General features: G+C 37.1%; 1 protein-coding gene across 4 annotated transcripts in view; it reads right to left on the reverse strand.

The window, feature by feature from the left end:
* Positions 1–24,190, reverse strand: part of Nalcn (sodium leak channel, non-selective) — a 258,303-nt gene that overhangs the window by 93,974 nt on the left and 140,139 nt on the right. For 3 of the 4 annotated variants that reach the window (XM_026783175.1, XM_005355702.2, XM_005355703.2), the window contains exons 14-15: positions 19,445–19,582; positions 4,893–4,967 (exon numbers count right to left, since the gene is read on the reverse strand). In XM_026783175.1, coding sequence (XP_026638976.1) covers positions 4,893–4,967; positions 19,445–19,582 — 213 coding nt within the window. The remainder of the gene's footprint in view (positions 1–4,892; positions 4,968–19,444; positions 19,583–24,190) is intronic. The other variant, XM_026783176.1, reaches the window with a different exon arrangement.

Genomic DNA, 24,190 nt, shown 5'->3' on the forward strand with positions numbered 1-24,190 from the left:
GAGAGAGAGAGAGAGAGAGAGAGAGAGAGAGAGAGAGAGAGGAGTAAACTATTAATTCATAGATTATAGAAGCAGAGAAATTCCATAGTCTTCCCTCTGCAAGCTGGAGATACAAAGAATCAATGTAGCTCCCCCACAGCTGATGGTGTAGGCTCTAGCCCTATTATAAATTGGTTGTTTACCTCAAGTCAGCCCATAAGGAGTAAATTTAGCTTTTACCACCTTTTTCTTCTGTTGAGTATTCAGAAGATTTAATGATGCTGCCCATCTGGGAGAATATCTGCTTTCTTAGCCTATGAATAAAATGTTAAGCCTTATCAGAAACACTTCTACAGATCCACCCAGAACACTGCTCACAAACTATGTAGTCATTCATGCCTTAATCCAGGTAACATGCCACAAAAACTAACCATTTTGCAAGATAAGGATAAAGAAAAACACTAATTGTTTGAAATTCCCAGAGAAGAGTGAGAAGTTATGTGTCCACTTGCCTTTGTGCCACAGACTCTGTCAAACCTGTGAATCAGAATTTTATGAGCTAGACTATGGAGCTGAAGAACATTTTTTAAAATTTCATAGCTTTGAATTTAATCTAAGCAGACTATCTACTTCTGTTTCCCAAGATTCTTTCCCTGAGGCTTCTCTAGATTTTTTCCTCATAGTTTAATGAATTTTATATTACTTAAAAGACACCCTTTATATTGCTCTTGCTCTGACTCTGTGCAAAATCATTAAAGCAGTAGGGCTTCTTTGTAATTTTCAAAGTTTCCACTCCACCTCACACCCCTTTATCTTTCTTATCACGACACCACTGAGCTTCAAGGTCGCCTTCTCCTTACTGAACGCCAGAGAGCAATCTGACCAAGGACTTTTTCTTATGTTTCTATGTCATCTGACTTGTTCTTTCTCTTTCTCCTCTCTCTCTCTCTCTCTCTCTCTCTCCCCCCTCACAGGCACACACACAAATACATACATACACACATACACATAAATACATACATACACACATACATATACACATAATGCATACACAGAAATACATACACACATACATAAATACACACACATACTTGTCTTTTCCACAAATCACCATAATCACATTTAAACAACTTCATCTTAAAATTTCATGTAGAAAATTATTATACATGCAATAAAATATATAATTATAAAGAAAGCAATTATAATTGTGATTAATTATCAGAAATACCACATATGAAATTTAAAAGCCTTATGAACAGATTCATCGAATGTCTTACATTTGATGTTTATAGGGCTTCAACTTAAATCAATATAGTTTAAATATTTAGAGTATAGGCTTTTGGTCCAAGTTGCAATGGTTTCAATCTTAGCTTTAACATTTGTTGATTGTTCAGCCTTTAGTTCTTTGTGTCTCTTTCCCTTGTCTGTTAGGTGGATTTAATAATATCTGCACTGAGGGGCTGTTTTGTGCAGTAAGTGAAGTCATTTGGCATTTGACAGTGAGTAAACAGTCAACAACTATTACCACATTAGCAAGAATCCACAGGCTGGTTATAAACAGTAAAAATATCAAAACAAAAGTGTGAGCTGAGCAAAAAAATTAGAATGTGCAATGCTTTCTGTAACTCAAAATATTAGAAGAGAAAACTTTTCACATATCTTTTCTATTCCACACTCTATCTGGGGATAGCAGTAAAAATAGATGGTAAGAGCCAGATCTCTGTATAGAGAAGTCTAGTAAATACTTTATGGGATAATTTTATTGGCTAGTCCAAAACATCTGTTAGAGACTGGAGATTGTCAGATACCTCCCTTCTGTGATTATAAACATGTGTATGTAAGTGCATGCTTGCATATGCATAATTATGGTGTAGTATTTTCTGCAAATTATGCAACCTCGAAGGTTAAGATCACCCAAAAAGGGAAAACAATGAATATTTTAAAATGATACAATTTAAAAAATACTCATATATTATTTTATAACTTCAAGTGTGTGTGTGTGTGTGTGTGTGTGTGTGTGTGTGTGTGTGTGTGTGTGTGAACCTTTGTGAGTTAATGTGCACCACACATTTACAGGAGTATGCAAGGGAGAGAAAATTGGGTTGAATCCCTTGGACCTGAAGTTGCAGGTGTTTGTGAGCTGGTATGTGGAACTTGGGACCTCTGTAAAAACAGCAACCTCTCTAGTCCTATCCAAAGGATATGGTTTTCCAAACTAGTGAAAACACAAAAATATTCTGTGTAAAAAGGAAAAAAGAGAACCAGTCACATTTTAATTTAGAATGATATTTTTTGCTCCAGTGGATTTCAAATATGAAGTTGAAGGGATTTGGGGTATGAAATTAATAGATGGATTAATTAAATATGTAGTTTCAGTCCAGTCATGAATAAATAATAGCCTAAAAGGACTATTGAAAATGGGATCACTACTTTATTTTCCCTGACATTTTCAGAGCTGAAAATGTCTTTAAATCTTCAAAGAAAAGACTCCAAATTGGATGTAACTACAATGGAATAATCAATCTGATATGTAGAATTTCTAAAAACAAAAATTTTAAAAAGTAAGGAAAGTGAGATAGCAAGCAGTTGTGTGTGCACACACGTGCATGTGTGCATACATGAGCACATATGCGTGCATACGTGTTGAGTTTATGTGAACATGTGGGCGCATTCACATGAAGGCTTAGATGTTTTCCTCCTTTGTCATCTACCTTATTTTTAATGTAAGGTCTGTAACTAAACCAAAGTTCACTAAGCTGTCTGGACTGTCTGGCCAGTCAGTGCTGGAATTAAAGATACACACCACACAGCCCTCTGTATGAGTGCCCGGGATCTGACTGACCTCACTGCTTACACTTGCATGAGAAGTAGTTTACTAACTGAGCCCTCTCCCAAGTCTCATGAATTTTTTGATTGTTGGTTTTCCATTATCGGTTATATAAAATAAATGAAAAGAAAGCCCAAAGTGACTGTCTATTGGATATACAAATGTTTAAAAGAAAATTAAGTAGATTGAACATACATGTACAAATTTAAACACTCAAAACACAATCACTGTAAAATTTATTTAGGTTTGAATTCATGGGCTCCAAAAATTTGCTATGTGTAATTTTTTTACTGCCTTCTAGCAGAAAGAATATTTTGCAAATGTAGCCTGAAATTACTTGGTATTTTACGTATTCAGTAGTTGTTTAATACCACACTGAATCTTGTAGTGGGATCAGTTAGAGAAAATTGAATGCTTTTCATTTTTGTGTATTCAATTTTGCTGGAAGTATATACAATATATTCAAGATCTATGAATGATAAATACGACACACATAAAAATCCACATATAAATGCCAGATTTGGAAAGCAGCACATTTTTATTGGTCTTGTCAAATTATACAGTTGATCAGTTTTGATGCTGAGCTCACACATTGTATATTTTTCTACAAGGGAGTCAAGTCAAACATTTCACACTACCAGCATAGAATAACATCCCAACCCTCACCTGAAGAGTCCTTTCCCTAAGCCACAAAGTAGAAAAAGCAAAAAGAAATGACCTTGACCACAGAGTCTTTTGCCTGCATAGTTCAGGACACTATGGAGCTTAAAGCTTTCCTGAGTATGCTCAGAGCAGGGGTTTTGATATCCAACATGCTTTTCAGCCCCTATGGATACCCTTGGTGAAATCAGTGGCTTTGAAGATGAGAATAATGCAATGTAAAGTTTAAAGGGATCATTAAAATTAAAAAATACAAACTTAATAGGTTATGTTGTTTTATCTTTTTTCAGAATAGGCAAGTTTTGAAAAATCTGAATATGTGAGACTCTTCACATAATTCTAAAGGCTTACTTTAGAGTATTGGGTACTCTTGCGATGTGGGAAGTCCTTCTGCATATGTGTTGCTTTTATTGGTTAATGAATAAAGCTGCTTTGGCCAGTAGCTTAGCAAAATAGAGCTAGGCAGGCAAACTAAACTGAATGCTGGGAGAAAGAAGGAGTCAGGGAGAAGCCATTTAGCTCCACCAGACATAGACGCCGGACAGAACTTTACCTGGTAAGCCACAGCCATGTGGTGATACACAGATTAATTTAATTTAATGTGGGTTAATTTAAGACATAAGAGTAAGCCAAAAATACACTTAAGCTATTGTACAAATAGTATTACAAATAATAAAGTTTCTGTGTGATTATTTTGGGAGTCTGGGCAGCCCAGAAATAAACAAGTGGCCTCTTACTACATTCTTGTTAACATTTTAACTCATCATACAATGTTTAAGTGTGTCCAAGAAAATCTCCTAATGTCTCCCATCCTCTTTTTTCTCAATAAAGCCAAACACTTCAGCCAATTGCAGACACTGCTCCACACAAGAGAACTACGGAGCTAGTCAGCTGATTCAACTTGTCACCTGTCTGCCATAGATAATATAATCTTTATAAACACCCATGTCCATTTTTTGATACTATTTTCCCTACCCTGATAGAGTCTAATTTCAAGAATAAATCATTTGCCTTGTTTAATTTTGAACAATCACTTTGGACATCCAGACTAGATACTCTTCTATTGTCTGTAAGTCTGAAAGTTGCTTTTTAATACTTTTTATGACAAAGACCAAGAGCATTGCATAATACTTGTGCAATATGGCATTATGGCCCTGGGGAATTTGATTTCAAAACATCCTTCAATTAATAGAAAAATGATCTCAAAATCTAGTTATTAAACTATGAACATCTTACTTTTACTCAAAGTAATATGAAACTAGCCTTAAGATATAGGTAGGGTAATAGGAAAACACACTCTGATATTAGATAAAACAACACATCAGTTTATTAGCTCAGACTGCCTCAAAATTTTCAATTAATTCTTTGCTTTGAAATCCAAGCATCAACATTACTTTAAAAGCCCTTACTTTTTAATATCACTTACTTGTTTGAGCTTCTTTAGATCTTCATCAAGTTCTAAGTTGTCCAAAATAACAGCAACAAACAAACTCAGGAGGATCTACAAAATGGTTAAATAACAATGAAAACACCCACAGGCTATAAGTATCAAAACTTTGTATATATAGAATATGTACCTAAAAGATATTTGATAAAGAATTCATCAGTTGAAAATTATGAATATGCATTGTGAATCATTGCATAGACACTTTAAAATGTTTGTCACAAACACAGGACAGGAAATACAAAAGTCACATAGATAACAAAAATATCAACTTACTTCAGGAAGGAAATATAATAAAGAAGTTATGATTGTTTTAATTTAATAACATTATCTCTGAGACTAACCTAAGAAAGATTTAATGATTAAAAGCTTAATATGCAAAGGTGCTAACTGGATAGTTATAATGATAAAATACTGGAAATGACCTCTAAACTTTTATAAGTAGCTAATACGATTATAGAGAACTCACTGATCAAATTCATACTGATGTTAAAGGTTTTCATGGTGGCAAGTAGTCCCCAAGGTGTCCCATAGTGTTGCTGTTAACTGCAAATGATGTGTGCTGTAGTCTCACACATTGATATGGAGCCAGAAGGTTACAGGAAAGAGGCAATAAAAGGCAATGCCAGTTTTTATTCTACTCTCTCTGGGATCAGTGGCTCAGGCAGTGCCAAGATGTGAAGGAAGCGCCATGAAAAATCCCTTCTTCTGATGAACGGAGACTGCTTGCCAGCAGAAAACAATGAACCTTCCAACACTCTTGTGAGAGACCTGTCTTGGAGGCAGATACTCAAGTCTTCTAAGTGACCACGGTCCCAGACATCTTGATGGTAACCTAAGGAGACACTGTAACGGACCCAAGCAAACCTTTTCCAGTTCCCAATTGAGAGAAACTATTCAAGACAATAAAGGATTTCTTTGTTAGTGAGTTCCTAGCCTGTGGATAATTTGTGATAAAGTGTTGGCTAACAACCCATGAATTTTTCTGGTACCAAAAAAAAAATATGCTTCCAGTACAATAATAGGTGTATTTATGGTAAAAGTCCAGCAATGTAGAAAAAAAATTTAAATAGAAAATGTTCAGAGTAGGTAATTTAGCCTGACAATAACATCTCTCTTTCTGTGGTGATGATAAATTTCCCCTTTTTTATGTTTTGAGATTATTTAAAATATATTAATTTCTATTTCTTTTTGTGCTTGGGACTCATAAAGTTTCCCTGTTCCTTTCCATTGTTGTCTTTACTCCTGATTTACATCCTTCTTTTTCAATTTCCCTCTGAAGAAGGCATTGCCATTTTTCAATATTAGATGCTCGAATCAAATGGCAAGGAAGTTGAGACAACTGAACTCTGAGTTACTGTACCAGAGAGATTATTATGCATAATTTAGTGACTCACTCTGTAATGAATGGAAAGCAAAAAACAAGGTCAGGGAGAAAGGCTGTGGTAGGAAATGATTGGCTTGGAACTAGTGCTACCATGCTTCTTTATTGTAGGAAATGATTGGCTTGGGACTAGCGCCACCATGCTTCCTTACTGTAGCCTCATCTTTGAGGAGCCTAGCAGAACTCAAAGACACTTCAGAGTGGTCTAGATCAGAGGCTTTCCCTGATGTCACCATGCCTGGTCAGGTTCATGTGAGAGTCAGTGTTGTTCTAAATTGGTCATCCCACAGTTCACTCTCAGTTTGGATCTTTCCCCATGATCTTGGTTTGAAAAGCCATGTCTCAAGGAATCAACATTTCCCTGTATCCTCATCTCAAGTTCTGAGGTATCCCTTGAAGTCTCCCAATAGTAAGAGATGCTTCACAGTTATGGAGGCAGGTACTTAAACATATCCTGACTCAGCTGGGTTTCCTGTCTCTCCAGGAAACCTGTAAACACACATCCAAAAGGGATTTTAAAAAGTCCTTGATGGTGGTGGTGTATTCCTCTCGTTTTCTTAAACAATTCCTTTAGAAAACACATTCTTTTTTTTTTTTTTTTTTTTTTTTTTTTTTTTTTTTTTTTTTTTTTTTTTTTTTTTTTTTTTTTTTTTTTTGGTTTTTCGAGACAGGGTTTCTCTGTGGTTTTGGAGCCTGTCCTGGAACTAGCTCTTATAGACCAGGCTGGTCTCGAACTCACAGAGATCCGCCTGCCTCTGCCTCCCGAGTGCTGGGATTAAAGGCGTAATTCGTTATTGATTCTTTGGAAATTTTTAATTGATTTTAATTGAACTTTACATTTTTCTCTGCTCCTTTCCCTGCCTCTCCTCTCCCCTTCAACCCTCTCCCAAGGTGCCATGCTTCCAATTTACTCAGGAGATCTTGTCTTTTTACTACTTCCCACGTAGATTAAATCTATGCATGTTTCTCTTAGGGTCCTCATTGTTGTCTAGGTTCTCTGGGATTGTGATTTGTGGGTTGATTTTCTTTTCTTTATGTTTAAAAACCAATCCCAAGCACTGCCTAGTCCCTCCACATCCTCCCCTGACCCCTGAGGTATCTGGTATTTTCCTGCTAATAAATTAAAAGCAGCCAAACCAAACAAAAGCCCACCTCGATTCTCCATCCCTTCCTTCCTTTGTTCCTTCGTTCCTTCCTTTTGAAAGAACACTCCTTTATTCTTTGAGAATGCCTACTAGTTAGCTCCATTGACTGGGAGGTGGCATTCTGCCACTTGCAATTCTTTGTCTGGTGACTAGAGATTTTCATAAATCGGCTTCTGAGAACATTCTATTTTATTGTTTTTATTGCACTATACATTTTTCTTTACTCCTCTCCCCTCCTCCCCACTCCCATTCTACCTCTCCTATGACCCCTACACTCCCAATTTGTTCAGGAGATATTGCCTTTTTTCTCTTCCTGTTTAGATCCTTATATGTCTCTCTTAGGGTCCTCTTTGTTGTCTAGGTTCTCTAGGGTCGTGGATTGTAGGCTGGTTTTACTTTGTTTTATTTTAAAAAGCCACTTGTGAATGAATACATATTATATTTGTCTTCCTGGGTCTGGATTACCTCACTCAATATGGTTTTTCCTTGATCTATCCATTTGCCTACAAATTTCAAGATGTCATTATTTTTTTTTTACTGCTGAGTAGTACTCCATTGTGTAAATGTACCACATTTTCTTTATCCATTCTTCAGTTGAGGGGCATCTAGGTTGTTACCAGGTTCTGGCTATTACAAATAATGCTGCTTTGAACATAGTTGAGCACATGTCCTTGTGGTGTGAATGAGCTTCCTTTGGGCATAAACCCCAAAGTGGTATTGCTGGGTCTTTTGAGGTAGAGTTCTTGGATGAGAACACCTCTTCTTTCATCCTAGTGGCATCAGGAGTTTTCATGCAGTATACGCTTTTTGTCCAATCAGCCCCACCCGCAAAATGCAGTGAGTGGTAAAATTTAGAAGAATGGCATTTACTGAATAGCACTGTTGAATCTTCTTGAAACTCACTGGAAGATGCGTGTGATTTGGTATAGAGGGTGACATTTTTTTTTTCTGCCTTTGCTCTCTGCTAGGTCATCTGACATTTCCACTATGGCTTTGGCTCAATGCTTTTTCAAGAATAAAACTGTGTTTTAGTTTTTCTCTCTGCCACCTTTATGTAGAGGTTGGCAGCATAGCAGATTTCACTTTTAATTATTTCTCTAGAAGTAGCCAGATGGAGGGCTATCCAAGGACAGTGAGGTTACTCTATTAGATCAGATTTTGACAAACAGTTCAGAGGATTCCAGGAATGTATCAGCCACAGTCTAATTGGGACTCAGGTGCAATCTTGCTCTCACAGTGGAGTTTACAATTGGATTCAGCAGGCATAGAGAAAACCTACATAGGCAAGAGCACGGTGGTTCAGGTGAGACCTGGGTTCAGAAACAAGTGCAATCCCTTACTTATTCATGGGCAATCACTAGCCTATGGAGGTTACTGTTCCATTATTTGTAAGATCTTATGGCTATAATAATAATAAACATTTATTATTAGTGTTATTATTTATTCATGCAGCTCCTATTTCCTTTCATTTAACTTTCTACCAACAAATTAGATGAACGATAAAAACTATAAATACATAAAAAGGCTGAAATAAACTCTTTGTTTTTCTATGAGTAAACTTAATGAGATAATAGTCTTTTCATTTCTGTTGTTGGCTAAAAATGTATTGTTCTACCGAAGCAGCTCAATTCTTGGGTTTTGTTATGTTAGAATATATGCTTCCTTTCTTCAAGAGTGGTCTAAGGTCAAACATAGGTGAATCACTTGGCGTCTGGTCCATTATGAGCTAGATAAGGCATTCTTCATCTCCCATGGGGAGTATTGGTGATGTTTTTTGTTTGTTTGTTTGTTTTTACAGAAATGAGGAATCTGGGCTTTTGACCTGCCAATGTGGCCACCATCTCAGCTCTGGAAGCTTCTGTTGAGTTTTGATTTCCAGTAATATCTTCCGTGTAACTTCCTAGAGGTGCTGAGGCAAAATGCATATCCTTGGTGCCTTGCACTTGGGCATTTACTCTGTTATCGTTCTAGAGGCCAGAGGTCTAAAGGCTACTAACTGTCAGCAGGATGGTAAGATGTCCAGTGCCTCTAAGAAAGATCCTTCCTTGTCTCTTCCAGCTTCTGAAGTCCTGAGAAGTCACTCGCTTTTCTTAGAGCATAGTATCAATCTTCAATTCCATCTCATAATATCCTCTCTTTCTCCCCAAGTGTTATCCTCTTCAGTTTCTCATAAAAATATTTATTTTAGTGGATTTGGGATCCATCCAGCTAACTTGGGATGATTTTATTCAACATTACTAACTTAGTTATATGTACAAAGATTCCTTATCTAAACAATTGAGAGCATTTGGTTACATTTCTTTTCTTTTTTTTAAAGAAAATATAATTCATATACTTCAAACCAGCTCATCAGAGCATGAAAAGACAGTAAAAATTGTAGGTTGGCAGAAAGTGATCACAGGGCATACTGACTCTCAACAATCAGGAAAGTTTAGAAGTTATGCTATTCTTGGGGAACCAAGGTGGACTTGTTCTTTGGGAGTGTCTCAGAACTTGTCTTTATCTAGTACTCCTAGGATTGTAACACTGCCCAGCTGCTGATGGCCTATGTGTGACCTCTAACAATCTTCCCCCTCAAGTTCAGGCAAAACGTGCAGCCAGGTCTTGCCTATCTAAACACACTGATGCCAACCCTGTTACTGCCTTTGGTCGGGTATACCACTTTCCAAGGAAACACTCCTCTCCTCTCCTCTGTCCCAGATAAAATCCTTTTTACCCTACAATAATTCAGGATGAAGTCTGTAACTGGAACAGAAGTGGGTGTGTGGCTGCACAAGGTTGAATCTGAAGGCTGACACCAGAGACTGGTGGTTATTTGCATATCATAAATTTAGTGCTGTACCAGCTGAACATGTTGGTCTCTGAAAGTCTATTGGGATGGATGGGTCAAGGGCACCTTAGTTAGTGTTGTGAGGCAATGATGAGAGCCCCGAGGATGTAGTCAAAGGCACTCATGAGATACCAAGGTGACTTTGACAGAAAAAGAAATGTAACAAAGTCATTCGTGGAGGCTGGAGAGCATGTGGCTTATTCTGGAGGAGTTGAGTGGGTTAGTCCAGCCAGAGCTCACTTTTCTAAGCGTACTGAGCAGGAATGATTAGAATCTGGGATGGAACTGGCAGTCCCATAAGTGCCATAGACTGAGGTCAGGGAAAGCAGAAGGAAGTTATTACCACCATGAAATGATGATCATAGTTTCTTCTGTTTTGGGATTTTTCTTTCAAAAGTTTGGGGTTTGTTGTTAGTCGTTTTTGTGTTTAATGAATCAAATGCAGTTACTTTACACTGGAAGTATGAGTTGACAAAAGGAGATTAGATACAGAATGCTCTCTTGTTTGAAAAATACATTTTATTTCATATGTTCTTAAAATATATTATATTTCATATGTTCTTAGAGGTAAAGGCTACCCTCAGAACAGAAGAGCTGGGATAGATGGGGGTTATGGACTGTCTCTTCACAGACCCAAGGCTGAATATAGTTTAGCTGAAAGGAGGCAAGACTCACCTCACAAAAACTTTGGGTTTCCCAGGGAAATAAATGACAGTCAAGATTTGGCAGTAGGAAGCCCCAAATACATAGGATTGAGAACAGTGTTGGGGAAGATTGTTAGCAACAAAATCAAGACTCGTAAAAGAGGGAGTCAAGATTTGCTTTATGTTAGCACGAAGATTAATTTCGTTCTTCAGAGATCTTGGAACATTTAGGTGTGGTGAGTTCAGTTAGCATAACTTAACTCTGGTGGCAAAGGAAAAAAAAAAACAGTGGAGAGCAGATAGGAAGTCGAGTATCATGTGAAGTCTAGGCTTTCCCTAAAGCTCAGTTTCACTTTGGCATGGACTTTTGTCCCCAGCAGAAGGGCCTGTGATAAGATGATTACTTATCACTCAGGATGAGAGATGAAGAAAGTCTGAACAGTCTCTTGGAACAGAGATGAAAAGTCCAGGAAACCAAGGTGAGCCCGCAGCTGATTGTAAGGAAGTGAGAATTACTTTGTGGTTCTTTTCTCAGACTCTAATAAGGTGACAATAACCACTGGGATGAAGAAATTGAAGTGAGGAGAGGTTGGCAGCTTGCTTTCCCATCATGTCTAATTTACCTTGCCAACAACACATCATATTCCTCTAAGCCCAGGGTGAAATTGGAAGGAGGGAACAGTCTGGCCTGGGTGTCAGCCACTTACTAACACAAAGAATTGGAAGTCATGGGAACGCCTGACTTGCCCTAATTCTGAAAGAAAAAGCATTGCTAGGTTTGGGGGCATTTCTGTTTGTTTTATCTTTACAGCAAGCTGAGGTAACGCTCGTTAACCAGGACCCATCACATCCACATCTCTGCTGACTTGCAGTCAGTGTCCACTTGCTAAACATGATACACATATTGTGTCAAAATGTTTCCCACAGACGTTAGATGTAGCACATAGGACCGTATTAAACTGCTTGTTAATAAAGCAAGAATTTTTATGGGGACTTAGTACTTTCATTCACTAGATCTTCTTCTTGTATGTAAAACACTTTAAATGTTTCCAGGTCTAAATTATCCAATTAATCAGCATTGCTTTGTTACTTACATTCACATAGTACTTCAGTTTAGAACACGGCTTATAATTTTAGATCACTTAAAATATAATGCTGTAATAGCAGGATACAGAGGTTCATTATGCAATATCTTTTTTTCTCTTTGCTAAAATATATATTCAGAAGAATGTTGATAGTTTACCTGGTGCCTTAAAATCAAGGAACTCACATGATACAAGTTTTCATTGATGGCTGCTTGCATGTCTAAACATGTCTACAGTGTTTGACTATATATAGTGTGCACTGTGTTGTAGAACACTTGACTGGCTTAACATATACACATACACACCTTTATTTTATATCTCCTACAAGCAGTGTGAATTAGAATTTTTATGAAAAAAAACAGAGAATAGCATAATAGTTTAAATATCTAGGTTTTTGTTTTTTAAAAAATATTTCTTTATTTTATGTGTCTGAATGTTTTACCTAAGTTGCTTTGCAGTGCCTGAGGACACAAGAGAAGGCCATTGGATCATCTGGGGCTGGAGTTATAGACATTTGTGAGCTATTGTGTGGATTCTATAAACACTACCTGGGTCCTCTGCTAGAGCAGTTAGTGCTCTTAACCACTGGGCCATCATTTCTCTAGTCTTGCATAGCCAATTCTTTAGCTCCTTATATTAAAATGCCAATTCCCAAGGTAATTTTTGTAGTGACGACGGCTTTAGTGTGGGGAACGGTGCATATCAGGTCTCTAAGTCTGGGAAGACTCCATGAATATTAAGGAAGTGGAGCCCAGGAGTTAGGCTGCTGATAGGCACACAGATAGGGAAGGGAGAGGGACCACAGCTAGATAAAGGTGGTGAGCTTCTGGCTCCTTTCTCACCCTCCTGATATGAGACAAAGCAAGTGTTTTCTCCTGCCAGCAGCTCCCCTTCCCTCAAGTTCTAGGTATGTTTACCAAAGATGTGGGCCCATCAGCATCTCTGTTTTACTTTAAACTGACCAATCCTAAATTAGAGAAAGGAGACCCCCTATTCTAATACCTCCTAATGGCCTTAAAATCCCAGCTCTTCATTGGAGGCCAGAACTCCAACTTCTCTGCTTTGTAAAGGGTCTTTCTTTGTGTTTGCCCTGGTGTGTGTGTGTGTGTGTGTGTGTGTGTTCTTACCCTAGTCAATGCCTTATTTCACTGGCTAATTGTATCTGGTTTCTATGGGATATTCCCTGTTGAGAACTGTTTGACTTGAGATTTTTCCTGCCTTTTAATTATTTGACTGCCAAACAAACCCGATGAAGACCGCTAGATAGTAGCAGAAGGGCACAACAACATACTGGTGGAATTTTGAGCTTCCTTTTCAGTAGATATTAAAGTAATTTTTTTTTTAGGGTTAGTACAGCTTCTGCTCAAGTGTCTCCCAGATGTCTGACCACTCTCCTATCCCTTAGGATTATTTTTCTCTGCCTTTTCCTTCTACTTCGTAGAGTCCAGATTTGCTCAGGGCTAGACATTTCCTGTGAAATTGGCTTACATTTTGTTTGTTACATTTGATAAATTTATACATTTATTTTATAAAGTTATATACTTGTTAAATTTTATTCTTTCATGGCAGATAAACTTATTTTTCTTCCATTCACTCACACTAAATTTCAGGCAAATGCAAATAAATAATGAGGGTAGCGTTGTTAATAAACAGCATTCCCTCCATGCTCTGTAGAGTGGCCTTGTTAATGAACAGTATTCCCTCCATGCTCTGTAGAGTGGCCTTGTTAATGAACAGTATTCCCTCCGTGGCTCTGTTTATCACTACAGTGTTTATGCATCAGACTCACTTTTGAGGTACAATGATACAAATACCTAAATTTAAGACTTCTTTTTAAAAGAAGTCATACATGGCACTGAGGATGATTGACTGGGTGAGATTCTGTCACGGTGGCAACATACCTCATTTTGCTTTAATTCTACATGCTATGGCCCACTCTAAACACATTTTCTTTTCTCTTTTAATTTTTCATTCTGTTTCTTTTTACTGCTTCCATGTATACAGGTGGCCTTTTGGCTGAAGTGTCACCATCAGTTTTGATGGTGTTACTCATCGTTACCTGTATGTAACAGAGCACAGCAGGAAATTGACACACACCTCACACTTCTGTTTGCCTCCTCCTTTAAGCATTTATAACCATGCTATCCTGAGCTTTCTTGCCATTTGTAGAATAAAACAATTTCACTTTTTATATGGGTCAAAAAACAGTCAGATTTAATCAGAACAGTGTAAAATGGGATATGTTCAACATAGACTCACTTTTAAATCATTTAATTTACACTTTCAAATGCACATCTCTGTGAGCAAAACATGACTATTCACAGCAAGCTGCTGCCACTGAGGTGAAATCAAGAGATCGCTGTGTTAATTTCGGCACTTCAAAGGTAACGAAAAGACCATCTACAATGAAGGCTTAATTATGTTTTCTCTTCTTTCAGTATTCACATCACAGGGCTTTCTTTTGAGACAATAATAAAGGAGGAAGAAAAAAAACCTTCAAAGGGGCAGGAAAAGAAAGTCTTTTCAACTGTTTAAAACTTCCATAGTCCCTACCCCCAAATCACCAGCAAAAGTGGGTGACAAGATAAAGTCAACAAACACATGACAAACTGAAATCACTTAGGACAGAAATACTGAACACGTACCTGGCAGGAAAAAGCATTTAAAGGAACAATAGATAATAGTGATGAATGTGTTTTTTTCTGTACACTGGAGCTTGACTGTCATGGTGAGCAGACAAATTGATGCCCCCAGGAGCATACAACATCCTGGCCTGGTGCTATTCCAGAACTCGCTGCAGCCAAATTTTGCTTTTCTTCTGTCTCTTAGAAAGCTGGGTCAGGAACCCTCCAGGTTGGTAGCACCACTAATCACATTAACTAAGGGACTAATTACTCATTAGAGTTTGCACATTTCTGTCAACTTTTCTCCCAAATTGAGTTAGTTGCTTTTTTGTAATACTTACTAGAGGAAAAAATAATTTACCAAAAGTTCTCATTTTGGCATAAACTCAAGTTCACAAGCAGATCTGTGAGTTGAGCTTATAATACTGTTCTCTATTCTACAGGCCCATGCACATGTCGATATATTTATCTCAAAACTATCTCTGAAAATAATTAATGAATTAATAGCTATCACCAGAGTTTTGCATGGTCATATTAAACCTCAAATGAGGTTGATGTGGAAGAACCAGGAAGCACAGCTGACCCTGTGGGCACTGATCATACAGGAAGGAGCTGGGTATCATGTCATTAATCTAGTCCTTGAATGACCAGTCTTCAATGTTTGTTGATGTGTCTGTGTTGACTATTGATAATTCCTGAGTAGTTAGGAGACCTAACTAGTTTTGGTTAAGATCTTTATCACTTTGAATCTTTCACATATAATTTATGTAAAGATTCAGTAAAACCATGCTAAGTGAGTCAGGACTAACCTAATAATAACCTAACACTTGAGTGAGTGCCATGCTAAGAGTACTCAGATAATAAAAAACAGAGGCTGATCATGCCTTAAACAAAGTCTCTGTAAGATGCAGGAAGCAGCTGGACTATTTAGAATATAGGGCTAATATATAAATGATACTTTTGTTTATAATTTAGTGGCAGAGAGTGTTTTCTTTCACTAAGCTAATTACCTCATTAAAGCACTATTTATAAAATTGAAAGCCTAATTATTTAATCTTTTGCCATATATTTAATAACTAGAGAAAATCAAGTAAATATGTTAGTGCATTAAAATTCTCACATAAATCTTGTAAGTAAATGTGACTTGAATTTTATTTAACCATTTCATTTAACATTTATTACCTATACATTTTAAGTCAGAATGAGTTAAAGATCTAAGGAAGAAAAGTAAAAATTTAAATCATGAGAATATACAGGCAGGTATGATCTCAGGAAGAGAATGTTTTAAGCATGAATAAAATAAAAATATTGACTATTTTTCAGAAATGATTGCTTTAGCATCAAAAGGAATCATAGACAAATTGGAATAGCAAAATACCATAGAAGAAGACAGACTTGCAACAAATGTACTAGCTATGCTAAGAGATTAAAATCCAAACATGTGTCACTCCTATGAATGAAGTTGGAAAAGACAACCTAGCCCTTAAAACACCCGTAAAACAAATACTGGGTAAGTCACTGAGAAGAAGGCCAATGAGCACATAGGAATTTCCCCCTCAATACTCACATCAATATTAAAATGCAAAGTGAGGTAAAACAATGTACCAGTCACTCACAAAAGTATCAAAACATTAAAAAGGCATACACTATCAAATGTAAAAGAGTGTGAAGGAGCATAGGAATTCTGAATTATGATACTCTAGAGGGCAAATGATTGTGGTCTTCTTTCAGGACAGGGTCCTACCACTTTTCTCATTCAGTAAATGCTTCAGGCTTTGGCTGCCATACAATGACATAAAGGGTCTTATGTGAGTACCAAGTCACACAACCATGTAAGGATACAGACACCATTGCGACTCACAGGCTCAAAGATGGGTGGTGAACCAGATTTGGAGTTTGACTCAAAAGATTCCTGTTTTAGTGGTATGGGGACAATATCCAAACTTGGGCATAGATCCTAGACAAAGTCTCATGTGAACATGCATAGTGTGTTGATGTATTGTGGCATTGAAGCCTCCTCCTTGGAAAACAGTACAGCCATCTTTGGGGAAGAAGACTAATAAGCTATGAACTAGCATCTGCCATACATTTTAATGACCTAAAAATTAGTTTCATGTATGTTAAGAAAAACAGAAAATTAGCAATAAATGCAATTGCAGAATACATATTGAGCTTGATACATTTATTCTGAGAATCATTTATCTTAATGGCATGTCAGGAGAGGACAACATGACCATATATAGCTTCCTTTCAGTATAGTGATGGCTAACAACACACGTGGAACAGGACCTTACAAACTAAAATATATTAATAACAATCTTTTAACTTTACAATACCAAACATATTTAATATAACTTTGAATTAAAATCAGTATATATGTATATGTTCTAAAGATGCATATACGTGGCAAATCTCTGCATTTCATTGATTTGAAGACATTCATTTTCAACCATTATAAAATAGGAATGAGCCTTGCCATTGGTCAAAGAATCTCCAATAATGCAAAGATAGCTAACATACACGGAACTTTGGGAACTACTTCCATTAGGCATTATTATTCTTACTTTTAGGTTTGACCCAGAAAAGCCATGAAGGAAGTTAAGTTCCATTTCTAATGACCAGGAAAACTAATCTAGATTTCTGAACTCTAACTTCATGCTCTTGTCTGCACCATATTTACCAAACTGCTTTTTGCTGACACAAAGACTCTTCAATTCTTGATTGCTTTACAGACTTCAAAAAATTGTTAATAAAATAACAAATGATTTCAATGCTTAGTTTTTAACTTAAAACTTATTAACTTATAATGAGAAATAGTAATTTGTGTTTTAGACACACATATATCAGCAAAAGAAAGGATGGAACTTAATGTAGATTTTAATCTTTGATTTGCTTAAGCAATAATAATTAATACCATTTTGGGGACCCATACAAGTTTTAGGTTGCCAAAAAAGGCTAATTGGAAGTTTTAACACTGTCATTCATTCTATAAGTGATCCCTGTAGAATTTCAGTTAAAAATTTCTTTCCAGGTGTATACCAGGATAGATAGAATTTCTTCTGCTTTTTATCCTTTATGACTCTGAGTTGCTCAAATGTATGTCTGAGTGTAATAATCTGTAATGAGGATAGCAAACAATTATATTATCTAGCAGCAAAAATAATTAGATTGACTATCAGAAGTCAACTAGACTAATATTCACATGAATTGTTGATGTCCATTAAATCTCTCCTATATTTAACCTATGGTCAATAGTCTTCAAGCTACTCCAGTGCCAGAGTGATCTAACAACATGGTAGAATGGCTACTAAACATTAGTAAAATGCAGTAGTAACTGAATGAGTGACTAATTGATAGATGAACACGTGACCAAACACAGACTTAAACATGCTGGTAGTCAGGGTGCAAAAGTCCTGGAAACAAGGTACACATTCCAGCACAGCCATACACCAGCTCTGGAAGGCAGGTCCCATCCCCACTCTCCAGTGTCCTTAGCCCTCATGGTTTTCTATAAATTCAATTCCATGTAAGCAATGTCCAGGCTATTTCTATATAATTCTACCATTTGAACCTCTGACTTTACACTACTTAACCAAGTATCTCTGTTGTAGTGGGCATATGTTAATTTTGAAAGCCTTTGTCTATATAGTAGAGGCCACTTTTAAGTCATCACACATAACTTCTCAAGTACGTAATAATTCCTAAGTATTTATAATTGGAGGACATTAGAGATGGCAAGCAGTTTGTGTTGTTTGAGTGAGACTTTTCTCAAGGCCAAACTCAATTTTGACATGCTCAATGGTAAATTTCACCTTCACTATCTAAGCAATAAGCAAGCAATGAAACTTTAGCTTTTAAGACCATCTAGAGATGGGATTAGTTGGAATACCATTATACTTAGAGTGGTATTAGGCAAATTCCTAAACTTCTCTGAACCTCAATTTCATCATCAACTACATTATAAGATTTTCCTATCCGACTGTCCTAAATATCAAAGCTAATTATCATAAAGCATTTTGCTACACAGTAAATAGTGGCAGTGAATTTTATTTCATTCATTCCTGAAAAAGTGTAACATATGTTATTACACCATTAGAGAACAAGATTAAATGGGAATCGATGCACATTTGGTAGTAAGAAGGCATGGGAATTACTTCTTTAGTGTAGTAGAGGCAGTAGAGGTCTCTATTCTATGTTTAGTTCAAAGTGAAAATAATCTTTTGTGATTGAAGACAATGATCTAGATGGTGACAGAAACAAACTTTCCCGAACTTTGGCATTCTGTTTTCTTGTGCTTTCAGAGTAGTTTCGGCTATGCATTTTATTTTCTCTCCCGTGCATCCCTGCTCTGCACACAGTACAGAAACACCACAGATTTTTAATTAGCTAACTGTACCCCGAGATTCAAGTTTAATCACAGCTGTGAAGAGGGTGTGTTGAAACTGAAGAGGACATCACTACATGATAAAAGTTACAACAATAGCGTAGTTTGAGTTTGATCTATAGATGTGACTATGTATAGATGTGGAGGGAAGCTAAACTGATGTACGACTATGGGATTTCCATTTGCTCTCCTTTATATTCCCCCACTCAAGCACATGTACCTGATGGAAACTGGGGGCTTCTCATTAACCAACCTGAAATATAATCCTCAAGAAGTTCTTTCACTTATAGCATTTAGAATGGAAGGAATCTCATCCAACGGGATATCTGGCAGTTTTCTATTGACTCTTACTTTGAAATGGATAATACATCAAATATCTGGTGACCTTCATCCCATAAATTGCTTCAAGATATAACTTAAAAGAAATGATAAACTCACCAGAGTTGCAAAGAGATGGTAGAGTATGAAATAGATGGCCACCACTGGTGCCCACATATGTCCTACTGCATTCAGAGTCTGATCCATCACGTCCACCCATCCTTCCTGGGTCAGGATCTGGAACATGGACATAAATGCCTATGCAAGAAAAAGAAATGGAGCATTACACATTCCACCGACTCAATGTAATTTACACCTGGATACAATTAAAATTATCCCATGAGAGATGAGAGAGATGTTTCAGTGGTTAAGAGCACTGGCTGTTCTTGCAGAGGACCAGATTTAATTATCTGCACCCACGTGGCAGCTCACAACTGTCTCTAACTCCAGTACTGGTGGATTCATTGTCCTCTTTTGACCCCTGGGGGCACTGCACACATGTGGCACACAGACAAAACCAAAATAAGACAATAATACCCCTCCCAAAAGAGCAAAAACAAAACTAAAATGGAAAGTAAAATTAAATTATCTTGTGATAATCAGCTGAAGACTTTGTTGTTGGCATTATTTATTCTCTTCTAATAAATCAAGGGAAAGTAATTCATGCAACATGGGAAAAAGCTGAGAACAAAGGATTAATTGTTACATCAAACTCTTCAGCTTCAGAAACTAATTATTTTGAGTTAAAAATTGCTTTTAAGGGTAAATTCTTTTGAGACATGAAAGTTTCTCTATCATTGCCTACACATGATTTGTTTTTTCCCCTTTCAGAAAGTTATTTTAACACCTCCAGCAGATTTTTATTTGGGTTTCCTGATGCTGCTAGTAGAACTGTATTAATTTAAAAATGAATTACATTGTCTTAAGCACACAGGAGAATAATAACTTTTATTTTGTTTACAAGGTGTCCAGCTACCAAATGAGTTCAGCTACCATATTAGAAACATGTAATGATATGGACAGGCTGAGGAATTTAACAAAGACACATTTTTTTTCATGATACTTTTAAAGAATTTAAGGCACAGAGTCATGATTGCAGATGAAGCCAAGACTAAAACACCAGGACATTCCAATAAAGCCAGTCATGCTGAAAGACTGGGCTCTTCCTGCACCAAGCTTTGGCTGTTCAGTTTGGAAACATCGTTCTAGTTAAATATGAGAATATGTGTCCTGTATGCATCAGTGGCCACTAAATGCTTCTTAGTGAGGCTTTTGATCACGCCGGGAAAAGGTTTACTCTTTACAACTGTTTTATAGTCTTCAGAGGAAGAAACCATAAACAGAGTATTAAGGTTCCAAGAACTGAAGTCCAGGATAAGGAACAGCCTGAAATCAAGATACAAATCTATGATTGACAGGATCCCAGATTTAAAGGGACTCTAAAAGTAATTCAGTCTGGCTCTTCTAACCTATTTGAATACTTTGTTATGCTAATAGAAATTGTGGCCAGGTATTGGATCTCCTGCATTCAGGAATGTCTGGGATCTGCCACTTTTAGGCATAAGCACAGCTATTTCCTCTTAGACTATTTCCTTCCTGAGGTCAAAAGAACTTTTTCCAAAGTGTGACTTTCAATGTTCAGGAGACACTGGGTCCACATGAATAAGAAACCATTAATTCTTAAATAATTTTTTCAGAAAAAATTATACTTATTTATTGTAGTTATGTATAGGGTGAATGTGTTATGGCGTGCGTCTGGGGGCCAGAGGATAACGTGGGGAGCCAGTCTGTCCTTCCACCATGTGGGTCACAGGGATCAAACTCAGGTCTTCAGGCTTGCCTTCCATATGAAATGAATCTTGAAGCGGTTGATTGTTTTCCCACATGTCCTCTGTCCATTTGTGGAGTACTTCTCTTGAATTAGTCTGGCCTAAATTCTTTCATCTTGTAGAAGTTTTTTTTTGTTATTGTTGTTGATGAAAATGTGAATTAGGTTGCATTTGATAATTGAGTCCTAGCATTATCAGCAGCACCGTGACATTCTCCTTGCTGGGCTGCACAACAGGAGGCAACCCTTAGCTTCAACTCACCCCTTGTTTAACTGTACTGTTATTTCCTTAAAATCATCATATATTGCATTATGTCAAACACCATGAACATTGTATTGCCTTAAATAAATACAGAATTGTTTTACCAAAAACAATACTCTATCATTTAACTTAATAAAAATGTCAGCCTTATCACTGAGGGCAATTATTTTTCTCCGTTTCGTCTTCTTTTTTGCTAATGAATATGTACATACAAGCAGTACATATTCCAAAGATGATTCACATGAAACTATCAGATTGCTGTATTTTCCCCAAGACATTGCCACCAGTGAGAAAACATACATACATCTCAGACCTAATAGCAAAAGGTGTCGCATGAAAGCGGCATGAATTACATTTATTAGCTTTCTTTCTTCCAAAGTAAAAAAATGCTTGCAATTAAGCCTAACAGATACTATTCCTGGAATTTCCAGACCAAAAGTTTAGGTCTACTTTTCAAGTGTCCTCATCGCAAACCAACCTATACGTTTACTGCAATAACTTTTGAAACCATTAGCTTTTATATGTGCAGTATTACTCAGGAACATGGAACTGTGGGATTGTGACCCTCCTCTCTGAGACAATGAGTGCAGGAGACTGAGGTTATCTGCTATTCTTTTCAGTGTCTTAAATAAAAAAAAAAAAAACCACTCAAACTTTAAAACCTTGATTTCTGCAGAGCTCAGCTGGAAGTGCATATATTATATCTGAGAGCAAGACTTTTAGTTAAGTGGGATTTGTGTGTACATTGTTGCTGATAAGCTGAGGAAAATGGTAGAATCACTAAAAGCTTCTCCTATAGCCTGAAATTAATTTGTGTTTCATGTGAAGGGTCCTTTAGTTTTGTTGAGTTTATACCCAGATGTTCCAATTCAATAACAGTCTGAGACTGAAAGTCAGATATGCTCACTGACACTTCGCGGTTAAGGCCCATGCACCTGGAGGAACCTGAAACTTACATGTTCCAACAAAGATTATTAGAGGCTCATGGGACTAAGATGAGTAAGACAATGTGTCAACTTCTAAAAACATTTAGAAGCAAAAGGGAAGAAAATGAACACTACCAAGCAGCGAATGAAAACATGGTGCATGGAGAAATTTGACAAAAGGCTGTGAAGGCAGCACCGCTGAAGAACACCTGCCTAATCTGCATGAAAAATACAACATTTTTTTTTTGAAAATGTAACTTGAAGATTTCTATATGCCACAACTTGACATTCCTTTCTTTGTTCACTACAACATTAGGTATCTGTTCACTCCAGGCTTCATGCAATTGTTTGTAGTCTATTATATAGAACGTATCAAATCTGAAACAGCTTTTGGACAAGTTTAAATCTTAAATTTATTAAGAAATTTTGTCTTTGGATTTTAGTAAGCTGGTAAACGATAGATCATTTTTAATATATTGACTAGGAGGATGCCGTTCATTCACCACTGAGCAGGTGATGTTCTCAGATTCCATTTCCCTCTTCGGAGCTCAGGTATCATTTCAACTGTAATCTTTGGTGCAGTAACAAAAAATCAATGTTCAACGTTAAATTGAGCTCCTTTCTTTACCATAATTAATCTGAATCTGGCTCAACTTATTCATATCACTTAACAGTCATTTTTTTTGGTGCTGTTTATAGTGAAATTATTCATATGCCTCAAAGGGAAAAGAAATACATTCTTCTACCAAGATGACTGCCAGATTCTCACACAATTTACCCTCTACTTGGAATAGATCCCATTTCTACTATGCCGTAGCTGTTCTTTTTAGAACCTCCAATTACCTGGAAGCCGTCTGAGTCCTGCTCGTACAGATTTGTTTTCTGGAGCTGTCTCACTGCCTGTTCTAATTTGGGATAATTGCTTTTGAGACCTGTTCCGTAGTTGGTATGATTTGCATTTCAAGTCCCTTATTTTGGTCTCTTATTCTCTCCAATGTAACATCAGAAGAGGCTGCCAGCATCTCACCCGTGGACTTAAAGGCCTGCTTCTGTGTGTCAGCTGCACCTCTTCTCTCTGCTCTCCCAGTACGAGGAAAAGGCTCGCATGATGAAGACGTTTATCTGAAGCTGTGGGTAATGATGCTGAGAGCGTCAGACTATAGAAACTTCTTCAGTCCAGGTGCATCTAGGGAATCATTACTGCAACCAGAGTCGACCAGTCCTAGATGTGCCCTTTCTTCAAGTTCTCTGACCTATCTTCAGTCGTCATTCTTGGTCCATGAGTCTGGTTGAGGACTCAGGGGAAAAGGTCACCCCCGCATCTCCTCTCCTCCCTTTGTCCAGAGACTCCTATTTCCTTATAACTTCTGTTTCATTTTTCATACTCTCATGACGCAGCATTTTTGCTTATTTTGATAGAAAATTAGATTATGAGGAAGCATTCATTTTTGAAAGTTGAAAGTTTTAGCTTTATTTCCAGGACTTGGGAGGCAGAGGCAGGTGGATCTCTGTGAGTTCGAGGCTAGCCTGGTCTACAAGAGTTAATTCCAGGGCAGGAACCAAAAGCTACAAGGAAACCCTGTCTCAAAAATAAAAATAAAAAAAAAATCTATCTGTCTGTCTATCTGTCTGTCTGTCTATCTTCCTGCTCTAAATAAAGGACTTCTACAATTCAGGAGTTCTTGTCTTCTTGTAGGATTCTATATAACATCCGTTTGGAGTCTCCTCAGATTGAGGGATTTGAGATGAGTATATATTTTAGGATTTTCTTTTCCTACCTTTTCTTCTTATCCTTTTCCAAAAGACAAGTCTAGGAGATGAGATGAGCCTAGATGTCTTTCCCGTTCTTT

This window comes from Microtus ochrogaster, chromosome 17 (genome assembly GCF_000317375.1).
Source record: "Microtus ochrogaster isolate Prairie Vole_2 chromosome 17, MicOch1.0, whole genome shotgun sequence".
NCBI classification, from domain to species: domain Eukaryota; kingdom Metazoa; phylum Chordata; class Mammalia; order Rodentia; family Cricetidae; genus Microtus; species Microtus ochrogaster.